The sequence below is a fragment of the Bufo gargarizans genome, chromosome 5 (assembly GCF_014858855.1).
Source record: "Bufo gargarizans isolate SCDJY-AF-19 chromosome 5, ASM1485885v1, whole genome shotgun sequence".
Lineage (NCBI taxonomy): Eukaryota > Metazoa > Chordata > Amphibia > Anura > Bufonidae > Bufo > Bufo gargarizans.
The window spans coordinates 148,825,265-148,839,562 of record NC_058084.1 but is presented as its reverse complement, the minus strand read 5'-3'; the positions used below and the strand labels follow the sequence as shown (position 1 = coordinate 148,839,562).

Genomic DNA, 14,298 nt, shown 5'->3' with positions numbered 1-14,298 from the left:
CAGTGCCTATATATTTATCTTGTTGTACTGAAATACGCCCCTATATGCTTTCAACAGAAATAACTGCAGAAGTGAACTGAAAATATATTTTCTTGTTGTACTGAAATATGCCCCTATACGGTTTCAACAGAAATAACTGCAGAAGTGAAATGCGTATATATATATTTTTCTTGTCGTACTAAATAAGATACTAAGATATAAGCCACTAAAGTCTTTTCAACATAACACTTGCAGCCCAATAACAGAAAACTGCAATGACAGAGCTGTCTAATGAGTATTTGGATCCCCAAATAATCGTTCCCTGCACTTGTAAATCACTTTCCTATAAATGTCTCTAGCGCCTTTTGATGTCTTTTCCTGCACTAAGATGCTGTGAAATGATTCCTATCCTTTCCTTGCACTTGTAAATCATTTTTTTCTGTCATTTTTCCCACAATGGTTTTTCTACTTGCTGTCCCTAGCGCCTTCACACATCTGTCCCTGCACTCTGAATGCTGGAAAATGTCAGAATCAAAAATGGCTGCCTTATTTATTGGGCTCTGATATCACAGTGCTGCCTGGCTGCTGATTGGCTGCATTCAGGCATGTCAATCTGGGTGATCCCAGTGTTCCTTGCCCCATGTCCTCAGTGCTCATACGTGTAGCCGCCATTTTAGGAAAATTGCGATTCGTAACCACGAAGCGCAAGGAAATTGGCATTCGTTACTAATCTAATTTTTCCTGAAATTCGGATCAAATTCCACTTCGTCAGCTTCGATTCGCTCATCTCTAATAACAGTGTAAATTTAGTGTGCCCTCAAAATAACTCTACACATTGCCATTAATGTCTAAACCACTGGCAACAAAAGTGAGTACACCCCTAAGTGAAAATGGCCAAATTGTCCCCAAAGTGTCAATATTTTGTGTGGCCACCATTAATTTCCAGCATTTTCTTAAAGGGGTTGTCCCACTTCATTAAATAGGTTTTATCTAATTTATTTACCCCCACAGAACATATCTTCCTATCTATGTCATAATCAAAAAGCTACCTTTCTTACAAAAAATCCTGTTATGCGATCCCTTTGTTGATTTCGGTATCCCATGGATACGGCCTCTTTCGTCCGGCCGCATCGCTGTGCCGCGCCTGCGCACAACAGCTGAACAAGTACTCGGGCCGCCTCTCCATTCCTACAAGTACGCGCACGTCCGCGCATGCGCAAATACAGGAGGCGGGTGCCGGCACCCGACCTCTATGACAGGGAGCGGGACCTTAGGGGTTAACTGCCGCTGATCGCAGCCCCCTATCATAGAGGTCGGGTGCCGGCTATTTCACTCCGGCACCCACCTCCTGCATTTGTATTAACATTGGTGGCGCAGTGCGCCCCCCCCCCCCCCAGTATAATATACATTGAGTGCGGCCACCCCCCCCCCCCCTCGTATAATATACATTGAGTGCGGCCACCCCCCCCCAGTATAATATACATTGAGTGCGGCCACCCCACCCCCCCCCCCAGTATAATATACATTGAGTGCGGCCACCCCCCCCAGTATAATATACATTGAGTGCGGCCCCCTCCCAGTATAATAAACATTGGTGACGCAGTGGGAAGTGCCAATGAGGGTTAAAAAAATAAATAAAAAATTAATCACCTCCTCCAATTGATCGCGTAGATGCTGGTCTCCTGTTCTTTCTTTAGGACCTGTGAAAGGACCTGTGGTGACATCACTGTGGTCATCACATGGTACATCATATGATCCATCACCATGGTAATGGACCATGTGATTAGCTCAGTGACGTCACCACAGGTCCTGAAGCAAGAACAGGAGACCGGCAGCTGCGCGATCAATTGGTGGAGGTGAGTTAATTTTTTATTTATTTTTTTAACCCTCATTGGCACTTCCCACTGCGCCACCAATGTTTATTATACTGGGAGGGGGCCGCACTCAATGTATATTATACTGGGGGGGGGGTGGCCGCACTCAATGTATATTATACTGGGGGAGGGTGGCCGCACTCAATGTATATTATACTGGGGGGGGGGGTGGCCGCACTCAATGTATATTATACTGGGGGGGGTGGCCGCACTCAATGTATATTATACTGGGGGGGAGGGGCGCACTCAATGTATATTATACTGGGGGGTGGGGTGGTCGCACTCAATGTATATTATACTGGGGGGGGCGCACTCAATGTATATTATACTGGGGGGGCGCACTCAATGTATATTATACTGGGGGGGGCCGCACTCAATGTTTATTATACTGGGGGGGGCGGGACCTCACATACGGCTCCATGTGGATGACTCATCCACATGAACGAGCATGCAAAGACTGAGCTCTCAGGGGAGTCATGAGGAGGCGTGGCCAGCCTTCACTCAACTACAGGAGCCAAACCAGGAAGTTATCAGGACATCTACTGCTGGTAAGATTAAAAAAGCAAAGTGGGACAACCCCTTTAACTCTCTAGAGCTTCACAGGTTGTCACTGGAATCCTCTTCCACTCCTCCATGATGACATTACAGAGCTGGTGAATGTTAGAGACCTTGCACTCCTCCACCTTCCGTTTGAGGATGCCCCACAGATGCTCAATAGGGTTTAGGTCTGGAGACATGCTTGGCCAGTCCAGCACCTTTACCCTCAGTTTCTTTAGCAAGACAGTGGTCGTCTTGGAGGTGTGTTTCTGGTCATTATCATGTTGGAATACAGCCCTGCGACCCAGTTTCCAAACTGAGGGATCATGCTCTGCTTCAGTATGTCACACTGGATATTGGCATTCATGGTTCCCACAGTGAACTGTAGCTCCCCTCAGCCAGCAGCACTCACGCAGCCCCAAACCATGACACTTCCACCACCATGCTTTACACTTGTCTTTGTATTCCACAACTGGTTGCCACCACACACGCTTGACACCATCTGAATCAAATAAGTTTATCTTGGTCTCATCAGACCACAGGACATGTTTCCAGTAATCCATGTCCTTAGTCTGCTTGTCTTCAGCAAACTGCCTCCTTCTGGGATGACAGCTACGCAGACCAATTTTATACAGTGTGCGGCATATGGTTTAAGCACTGAAAGGCTGACCCCCAACCACTTTAACCTCTGCAGCAATGCTGGCAGCACTCATACATCTATTTTGAAAAGACAAGCTCTGGATATTACTCTTAGAACGTGCACTCAACTTCTTTAGTCGACCATGGAGAGGCCTGTTCTGGGTGGAACCTGTCTTGTTAAACTGCTGTATGGTCTTGGTCACCCTGCTGCTGCTCAGTTTTACAGTACTGGCAATCTTCTTATAGCCTCAGCCATCTTTATTTAGAGCAACAATTCTCAGAGAGTTCTCTGCCATGAGGTGCCATGTTAAACTTCCAGTGACCAGTATGAGAGTGTGAGAGTGATAACACCAAATTTAACACACCTGGTCCCCATTCACACCTGAGACCTTATAACACTAATGAGTCACATGATACCGGGGAGAAAAAATGGCTAATTGGGCACAATTTGGACATTTTGACTTAGGGGTGTACTCACTTTTGTTGCCAGCGGTTTAGACATTAATGGCTGTGTATTGAGTTATTTTGAGGGCACACCAAATATACACTATTTATACAAGCTGTACACTGACTACTTTACATTGTATCAACGCATCATATCTTCAGTGTTGTCTCAAAAAAATAAAAAATAATATTAACAAAAATGTGAGGGGTGTACTCACTTTTGTGATATGCTGTGTATATATGTATATATATATATATATATATATATATATATATACTAACATACAGTATATATTCATATATTTAGTTACTTATTAGAAGTGCCAAGTTTAGGAATGTTTCTTCCTGGTAGTATGTGCCAAACTTGAGTGACCTTAAAGGGGTTGTCTGCTTTTTTCTCATTTTTATTTATTTATTTATTTTACAGTATATTGATGACTGTGGCCAACTCCCAGCACCTGTTTCGATCAGCTGTTTGAAGAGAAGTACTCGTACAAGCGCTGTCTTCTCTTCATTGTTTACCTGATCGCCACTGCAACCGCAGTGATGAGTAGGTGTAATTACATATGAGCTGTCCTATTCCCTTAAATGGGATGGCTCCTTCCTATTCAAGTGCATAGAAAAGAGGCATCCCATTAAAGTGAATGGTATGGCTTAGTTGTAATTACACCTACACCTGCTGTGGTTGAAATGGCGAGCAGGTAAACAATTAAGCAAGGCAACGCTCGTACAAGTACAGCCTTCTCTTCAAAAAGCTTCTCGGTGCAGGTGCTGGGAGTTGGCCAAATGCTGATCTGATGTTGTTAACCTATCCTGGGGATAGTTCATCAATATAAAAAAAGCGGACAAACAATAATACTCCAGAGTATTACAGTCACTGCATTATCAAACCATAATTTAAAGTACATTATATTATTATTATGATTATTTATGGTGTAAGGGATCGCGCTCTCTCACGAGGTCACAATCACAGGCTTCTCTGACAATGGGGTTCAAGTCCAAAAGGTGCTTTATTTTAGGAACTTCAGCACCATCACACACATAAACCTCAGAAATAAACTCCTGCCCATCTGGGCTCTACCTAATACATGTGCTGTCTCTACCTCACCTATAGAGCGCCATTCACACACGGGATTAGATTCGGCTTCCCCATATATGGTCCAGCAGTCTTCAGGCTGTGACCACACCAGCACCCTTGGGGGGGTGACAGTCCAGAAGTCCCCCTGACTCTGACCGTGCAACCCTCTTTCCATAGGCGTCACTGGCCCCCCCAAACTTCAGGCTTTACAAAGCCTCATGGCCCCTCAGCCCTCTCTCTCAGGCTTTCTCAGCCTTTCTCTCCCTCCAAGTCATACACAGAGGGTTGTTTTATCCCTCCTTAATTACAGCAGCAGGACTCGCCTGCGATCACCTCCGGCAAAAGACAATACATGTAGTAGAAGAGTGTGGACTGGCAGATCCCACTACCAAACTTATTCCCCAGCCCACATGAAATCCAGCCCAGAACAACATCTAGACAAAACTGTCTCAGAAAACGACACTTTGCTGAAACCACTGCAGCTTTCTGGATTTCAGTTATCTCACACAGCTGAGGTATCTGGGTGGGATATACATGCCTCCCAGCACCAATACTGTACACATCACCACAATGGGTTTACATTTATATGGAGCTGGTGACAGTGATTCAGCTTATCTAATTGATTTAGAGGGAATGCAGAAGAAACATTCTGTGGTGCTGGCTAATAAATTTGTTTAAAAAGTTAATGTTGAGTGATAATAGATAGAAATGTGCCTGTAAGACATTTTCCTTTTAATTATATTTTACAGATAATGTCATCAAAAGGATATTTAATATTTTGAAGTTTACATGGGTTCTTTTCCTTGCATCCCTTGATAGTTTTACTGCCTGGCTTAATTCAATTTCTAGAGAACACATTGATATCTCCACAGTGCTAAGAATAGAACGTTGTATGCTGACCAGAGAAATTAAAAAGGTAAACCATGCAAATGTTGTAGACTATGTAAATTAAATTGTCTTTTGCAAACTGTATACATGCAGGCTTTCTGAAATATGTCAGGGATGAAGTTTAAACATATGCTCCTTGTTCAAATTAATTGTCACTTTGCATTCTCAGAGAGCATACAGTACATTTAATTTTTTAAAGAGCATCTATTAGAAACTTACAGGAAGTAGATCACCAGTGATCTACTTCCTGTAGATCACTGGTGGTCTACAGGAATGTGAACCCCAGATAGAAGTTCCGATTTTAAGGCTATTTACACCTTTTGGCAATTGTTTTTTTATTCCATTGTGCTCATATTGAGCTAAAATCTTTTGATTTCGGTTTTTATTAAAAATTTAGAGCCCATTTCTCTATACAGCCTTGATATTTTCTAGTAGAAGGCTCTGTATTATTAATGTTTCCCATCAGGCAGCCCGGCTTACGGCTCCTTATCTTTGGTCTCCGACCTCCTAAACAGTCATTATAGCTCAATTATCTTACAGATAAGAATGTGGCTTAACCTTCTACACTAAAATTGGAAAAACCATCCCTAAAATGTCAATTTTTTATTGTAGATTTTTAATATTTGTCTAAAGTAAATCTTGACACACAACTCAGGGGACACAATTGCATTTTTAACCCCTTAGTGACATAATTTATTTTAACCTTAAGGACCAATAACGTTTTCCCCCTTCATGTTCCAGCAGTCATAACTTTAAAAGTTTTTCTTCTAAATTTTTTATTTATTTTGCGAGATTAGTTGTAGGTTTTTTAGGAACCATTTTGGGGTATATATAGTGTAGTAAATAACTTTTATTGTTTTATCTTTAGGGGAAACGATTTTTAAAAAAACTGCAGTTTTAACATTCTTTTGTGGAATGTATTTATGGCATTCACTGTGTGGTATAAACATAACTTTATTATGTGACACATTTCTATATATATTTGTATTATTTTTTTCTCTCATCTTGCAGGCTGTCAGCTCCTGAACTGCCCCCTCCTGCTTTAGCTGCTCATATCTCTGCACGGGTAGCAGCTAGAGATGGGCTTTGTATTGTTTGAAAGCTGGCATTATGACAGCATTATCTTCACTACATGGGAAGATATCACTGTTAGAAATTGGGATGCAGTGCATGCAGCTGAAAGTAAAAGTAAAATCAGGTTTAGGCCTCATGCACATGGCCGTGTTCCACGGCCGAGAGCGGACCGTGGAAACCCGGCCGGGATTCCTGCTGACAGCATGAGCGCACGGCGTCATGCTGTGCATGAGGCCTTAACCTGATTCTTCCTGACTCAGTTTCTAACAGTGATATCTCCTGCTGATATTGTGCTAATGCTTGTTGGCCAGCTTTCAAACAAGACCAGACCCATGTCTCTAGCTGCTGCTATTCAGGAGATATGCTGTACACTAGTTAGCACTTTATTAGCCCCAGTATATAACAGAGCAGTGCAGACAGACGCCCGCCAGCACCCAGTCCGTTTTCATAGTCAGTGCAGCACTGCGCTGTTAGAAAGGCGGAGGTCTCTTAGCAGCAATCTTTTTCAGGGCCGCTGCTAAGGAGCATCCGTCTTTTTCAGCCATAGTTTTCTAGTACAAATAAAAGTTTTCCCTAAATAGGGTGGTTAAACAAGTGTTTATGACATTTTAGTAATTTATAGAAAAGGTTTATTAGATTACTGCACAAGGTGAAAGTACGATTCACACAGCTAGATAAACAGTTAACCCTTTGTTGCAGAACGGCTGAATATTTTTAATAATATTAATATTTGCAAAAAAATATTTTTAGTCAAAAATGAGTAAAATGCAATCATAAAAAAGTGCCCTAGAAGGTGTAGCTAGCATTTAAAGAATGCAATAGAGTCAGCAGCCATTGGTCTGTGTTCATTAGCCAGATGACACAGCAGTACAGCATGGATCAGAATACAACCCATAGTAAGAGTTGCTATTAAGGCCATTTTGTATTTTAACCTAGTACCCTTTAAATAAAAACTGTTGGTTTTATTGATATCACTGTTGGGATCCAAGGGTTTCCTGACAATTTTGGCACACCTGGATTTAGGAAATTTCTGCCATTCTTCCATGCACTGTCAGGTTGGATGGGGTCTGGCGGTGGACAAATATTTTCAGGTTTCTCCAGAGATGTTTGATTGGGTTCAAGTCAGGGCTCTGGTTGAGCCACTCAAGGACATTCACAGAGTTGTCCCTCAGCCACTCCTGTGTTGTCTTGACTGTGTGCTTGAAGGTGAACCCTCAATCCAGTCTGAGGTCCAGAGCACTCTAGATCAGGTTTTCATTAAGAATATATTTGTACTTTGCTCCATTCAGCTTTCCCTCAACCCTGACCACTCTCCCTGTCTCAGCTGCTTAAAAACATCCCCTCAGCATAATGCTGCCACCACCATGCATCACCTGGTATTGCGCAAGTGATGAGCATTGCCTGGTTTATTCCAGATATGACTCTTAGAGTCAAGGCCAAAAATGTATTTGTTTCTTCAGAACAGAGAATGTGTTTTTTGGGAGTCATTTAGGTTTATTGGAAACTCCAGGCATTTTTTCGTGTGTCTTTTCCTAAGGAGTGGCTTCTTTCTGGCAACTCTGCCTGCCTAGATTGGTGGAGTGCTGCAATCATGGCTGACCTTCTGGAAATTTCTCCCATCTGCATACAGGATCTTTGGAGTTCAGCCACAGTGACCATTGGATTCATGGTCACCACTCTTACCAAGGCCCTTCTCTTCTGATTACTTAGTTTGGTTTGGAAGCCAACTCTAGGAAGAATCCTGGTTACTTCAAACTTCTTTCATTTAAGAATTATCTAGGCCACTGTGCAGCATAAAAGTTTTTTTTACCCTTCTCTCGATCTGTGTCTCCACACAGTCCTGTCTCGGAGCAGCACAGGCAGTCCTTTTTTCCTTTAGACAGGGGTGTGTCTTTCCAAATTATGTCCAATCAACTGAATTTACAGCTGCTGGACTTCAATCAAGGTGTAGAAATATCTCAAAGATGATCAAAAGAAATGTTAGGCTAAATTTCAAGTGTCATAGCAAAGGGTCTGAATACTTATGTCCATGCAACATTTTCATTTTTCCTTTTTAATATAGATGCCAAACTTTCTAAAATTCTATTTGCACATTCTCATTATGGGGTATTGAGTGCAAATTGATTTTGGAAAATTGATTATTTTATTTTAGCACAAGGCCGCAACATAACAAAATGTGAAGAAAGTGAAAGGGTCTGAAAGGTTTCTAAATGCATTATATAAATTTGATTTATACTTGGTGTTATTAGTTGGAATATTAATTTAACTAAAACATCAAGGAAAAGATGAAAACAAAGAAAAAAATGAAAATTAATATTTTTTGTTAACTCTCCTAGGGCAATGTTCCCACAAGGGAAAGCATTCATATGTATTACCAAAATCACATAATGATGACAATGTCTAGAGAGTCAGGGCTAGACAGAATTGACAATGAGCCTGGCCCTGCTTCCAGTCATCAAGGCCATGGAAAAATCGCAAGTAAAAGGATGGACAGTGCGGATTCAGCTGCCTCTCATGATAGCATGTCCAGGTACAGTAACTAGTCATAAAAGTAATGCATGAAGTGGAATATTTTATAGAATTGTAAAGAAAGAATCATAAAAATGTAATATCATTCGGGGAATGCTGATTTATAATCTACTTGTATGATCAAACTGTGTCTGGCTGCTTGAGAAGTAGGCTGTTGGGGAAATAATGTAAAAATGTTTGGTTTGCCACTCCTGTTCTAACACTTCCTGGTCCTCTGTCAGTGATCTACTTCAGCCAGAGATTGGCTGAGCAATCATATTTCCATGTCCAGAGGGACCAGGAAGTAGAAACCAATGGGGGATGGGAAGCATTAGAATGGTAAACACAGGTGATTAGTAACATATTTTATAGCTTTTGAAAAAATTGAATCAGCTGTACATCCCCTTTAAGGTAAAACCTAAAATTAAAATGTTATCCAATATAAACTTTTATCAGCCTAAACTCTAAATGTAATTTTATAAACATTTTATCCAAGAATTGAGCCTCAAAAGTTTAGGATATTGCCCAACCTGGTAACATGAGTCATGTAAGGAAATAAATGTCAGACATTGGCAAGATGTGCTCATTATGAGGAAGAAATTCGAGCTGTCATATATTTAAGACCTGTTTAGTTATGGCCTACTTTCAAGTAAGTCCAATATTTTCTGCTCACAAAGCAATAAAAAACTGGGAGAAATTTTATATATCACTAACAACTTTTATTTTAAATTCTTTATATATATATATATATATATATATCAGATCCAAATGACTAATACTCTTTCAGCCTAAGGGCCCATTCACAAGGCTGTAGTGCTTTACTGATGCGCAAAACACGGATACCGGCCATGTGCATTCCGCAATTTGTGGACCGCACATGGCTGCAACCATAATAGAAAATGTCTATTCTTGCGGACAAGAATAGGACATGTTCTATCTTTTCTGCGGAGCTGCGGTACGGAATAACTGATGCGGACAGCACATGGTGTGCTGTCCGCATCTTTTGAGGGCCCATAGAAATGAATAGATCTGCAGACCTTCCGCAAAATTGAATTCAATATACAGTATAATACCTTTTAATAGACACAGATTTGAGTTTGTGTCAAAATAATAGGCTTTGATCTTTTGTGTGTAGAACTTACCTGATAATCTTATACAGTTAAAATCGAATAATCATCACTTTACTAATGGTGCTTTAATGTAATGCTCTTAGGACCATAATATATCTATATTCTAAAATATATCTATATTATAAAATTGCTTACATTTCTTATGCATAAGAAATAGTTTTACAATCATTACTATTAGGGTTTATTATAATATGGCCATATTACAGCTCCATACTACATCCAGGTTGCACAAAACAGTAACACTGGACCAATAGATTGCTGTGACTTGTTTGTGTACCTCTAGATTTAGTTGAATTCATACATTATCAGAGAAACCCAACATAAAGAAAAATTGTGGCATGTTTAATCAGGCAGTGTTTAAAATATCTCTGACATATGGTACCCCACAGAGCACATAGAAGATATGTGCCACCATACATCCTCCTGCACACAGTTATGTCTGTTTATGGAGATACGCAGGATCTCACTAGAATGAGTCCAAGCATTCTCATCATATGCACCAACCTTATTTACAACACCATATCAAATGATTTCGAAAAATCAAGATACACATCAGACATCCAACTTCTCACTCCAGTCCAATCTAAAATTTACCCCTCCTAGAAATTGATCAGATTCTTTTGACAGGACCTATTCCTTCATAAACCCATGCTGACATGACCCATTACTTCATAAATCCATGCTGGTATATTAAATGTTTACTTTCATCAAGATATTCCAGGATAGCATCTGGAAAACCTTGAAACATTTTACCTCCCAATGTAGCTTACACATACATGCCCATAGTTTTTGACCTCACTTTTCAAACCCTTTTTTGAATATTGACACCACACTATGTGGCAGTTCTGTGGAACTGTCCCTGCCATTATAATCCAGATTATTGGATATTATTGTTCAGCAATGCAGTAATATATGGCACAATAAGTCCAGCAATGTAGTAATATATGGCACAACCTTGTCCACTGTTGCAGAGTCACATGATTATCCACCATTGCAAACCTATAAAGGTGGACACTTTCAAAAGAGGGTGAGGCATTACACCAGGTGGCACTAGTCAAAGTTCTTAGGCATAGAAAAGATTTTTAATAGGGTTTCAATTGATAAATTACTAAGTAGTTTTTTTTACATCAGAACACTGTAAAATGACTGGTATAAAATACTTTCCAGAATGTAATTTACCAGCTTAAGTTTTGTGCAGATAGTGAACCTGTAAATAATGGTACGGTATATGGTTAGAACTTGGAATCTTGCAGAATTATAAATGCTGCTTTCAAAGAGTCACTGTACTTTCACACAACTTTATATAAATCAATAGTATAAGTGACTACAAGAAACTTAGTAATATATTTTATCAGTGAGAAATGTATAGTTAATATGTTATCAATCAACTATGGAGAGGGAAGAAGGGAGGAGTAAGCTGAGTGAGACAGGACTCAATGAAAGCCAATAAAGAGACTATACAGCTACATAGGAGATTTATAGCTCAGCACAATTCACAACCAATTCCTATCCTTATAAATAACACTATTTTCTTTGACTTCATTATATTTGAAAACAATGGCAGGCACTAAGTCGACAGAAAGAACTTGACCCTAGAGACATGTAAAATTTCTTACAGTGTCACATAAGCATGTATACAATTCATCAAAGTTTTCAAACCTTATTATAGAAAGAATTTACCACCTTTTAGATCATAAAGTTACATGTTAAGCCTTGTGCAGTTTGTCAGATTATTTTGGTTAATGGAATTAGGACTCATACTTGAAATATTGCTCTTATGTATGTAAAATAAAATAATTAAGCACTTGAATATACTCTTGCCTAAAAGTATCCTTCAGTTTTGTGTATACAGCTTCTATATTTGCCTATGTGTTTCCATGGATACATGAATACAAACTTATTTTCATCTGTTCCCTAGAGTTAGGAGGAAGATTGAAGCAAGTAACATTTGTCTGTAGGATCAAGACCACATAGGAATTGTTACTAATCTAAAACCATGGATACACATGCAGATGCAGCAGAGTTAACAGTCATAATGGGTTAACTAGATGCGATAACTAACTAACTGTGGCTGTTAACGCTGCTACATCCATAGGTCTGCATAGCAGCTGTAGACACAAATTTTGGGGACTTGTTCTCAAGACTATTTCCATAGTTGTTTTATTTTAGATGTAGTAAAGTACTTGGTTGCCAAGATAGACATACATGGTATCACATTTTAGGCAAATAAAGACATTATTTGTAGGCCATATACTTAGGGGGTCATTTATCAAACTGGTGTAAAGTAGAACTGGCTTAGTTGCCCTTAGCAACCAATCAGATTCCAACTTTCATTTTCGACAGCTCCTTTGGGAAATAAAGGGAGGAAGCTGATTGGTTGCTTTACGCCAGTTTGATAAATGACCCCCTTATTTTTCATTTTGCCTAATAGACACAATTCACCATATTGAGTATGAAAACTGTCTAAGGCTACTTTCACATCTGCGTTTTGTATTCCAGTTTTGAGATCCGACAGAGGATCTTAAAACCTGAGCAAAACTCTTCAGTTCGATTTAATACATCAGGATGCATCCTTTCTGTTCACATGCGGTTGTATTAAATCGAAACTGAACAAACTGGATCCAGCACTAAAAATAATGTAAGTCAATGGGTGACGGATCAGTTTTTTTCGGATCCAAACAAAATGGATACAGAACCATTGACTTAATTGTTTTTAGTGCTGGATCTGGTTTGGTCAGTTTCCCAGACTGGACTCAAAACCGCAGCTTGCAGCGGTTTTGTGTGCGGTCACAAAACGGAACAAACCAGAATGGAATGCATCCTGGTGTGTTTTGTCCCAATTGACAATGCGTGGGGACAAAATGGAAACGTTTTGCGCCGTTTGTGAGATCCTCTGTTGGATCTCAAAACCAGAATACAAAGCGCAGATGTGAAAGTAACCTAACAGATAAATGGGCCTTGTTGCCCAATCAGAGGTCAGCTTTCATACAGTATCCTGTATTGCTCTGGGAAATTGTGTTTGCTGTGGACAACAAAATACGTTTTTCTGTTAGTTTCCTGTAAATGAATATTAATTTATATATCATTAGTAGAGATGAGCAAATTTCATATTTTGAAGTTCATTGCGCTTCGTTTGGTGGTAAAAGCAGAATTGGGTTCTGGATTCCGTTACTCCCCTGCATAACGGAAATGGGACGGATCCGTTGTGCAGGCTATAGACTTCTATTATGACAGAATGAATAACGGAATGCCTCTAAAAGCATTCCGTTATGCATTCCGTCATAGAATTGCATTATGGTCCTTGGTAACGGAAACCATAACGCAATTCTTCTTTTACCACCAAACGAAGCGCAAACGAATTTCATGAAATTCGCTCATCCCTAATCAGTAGCCAAATGTGTGTATAATGTATGTACTGTATATGAAGGCATCTTCATTGCCTTCAGATAATCCAAGTTTCCATGTTTGTACCTAAATGCTTGTTTGTGCATGATGTTCTGTTGCATAATACTGTATCACACCTGAATGTTTGTCTTAAACACTTTGCTTGCTTTTTTTAAACTTATTTATTGTCTCTGTGACTGTTGGCGCTGCTAGCTGCAACACTGAAGCAACCATGCTGTTCTCAAGGCAGTCCACACTTGATGATTTAGATGGACCAGAGGCTATACCAAAAACAAGTGAGCGCGCCAGACCTAGGCTTCGTAAAATGCACAGCATGGACATGTCCTCTTCCTCTGCTGACAGTGGCAGTGTAGCATCAAGGTGCTTTATCCATGCATGCCTTATTCACTCATTCTACAGGCTCTAGCCATATTATTGCATTATTTGTTTTCATCTAGGTTGTATTCTACCATCATGTTGCATGTAACCAAATCTAATGTATTGAATGCAATATCATGTATTGAACTAACATTGTATTTAGGTTTTAACCTCGTGCTAAAACTCAGCAACCAGTTTTATCCATCTTATGAAAGTAGAGCATGTAAAGCTCATGTGTCATCGGTTGCTGTGTTTTGCCATTGTTGCACCTTATTGGATTGGTCCATATTGAATAATGAGGTTGAAATTCCTTATTGTAGTCATTTTTGCAAGATCTATACAAGAATATTAATAGAAATATTTTTACACCTTTGAGGTAATTCTG

The 14,298-nt window shown here is 39.9% G+C and overlaps 1 protein-coding gene across 5 annotated transcripts in view; it reads left to right on the top strand.

Moving 5' to 3' along the window:
* PIEZO2 (piezo type mechanosensitive ion channel component 2) overlaps nucleotides 1-14,298 on the top strand; it is a 537,568-nt gene that overhangs the window by 465,290 nt on the left and 57,980 nt on the right. For 4 of the 5 annotated variants that reach the window (XM_044293449.1, XM_044293451.1, XM_044293448.1 and 1 more), the window contains exons 35-37: nucleotides 5,301-5,467; nucleotides 8,850-9,043; nucleotides 13,749-13,916. In XM_044293449.1, coding sequence (XP_044149384.1) covers nucleotides 5,301-5,467; nucleotides 8,850-9,043; nucleotides 13,749-13,916 — 529 coding nt within the window. The remainder of the gene's footprint in view (nucleotides 1-5,300; nucleotides 5,468-8,849; nucleotides 9,044-13,748; nucleotides 13,917-14,298) is intronic. The other variant, XM_044293452.1, reaches the window with a different exon arrangement.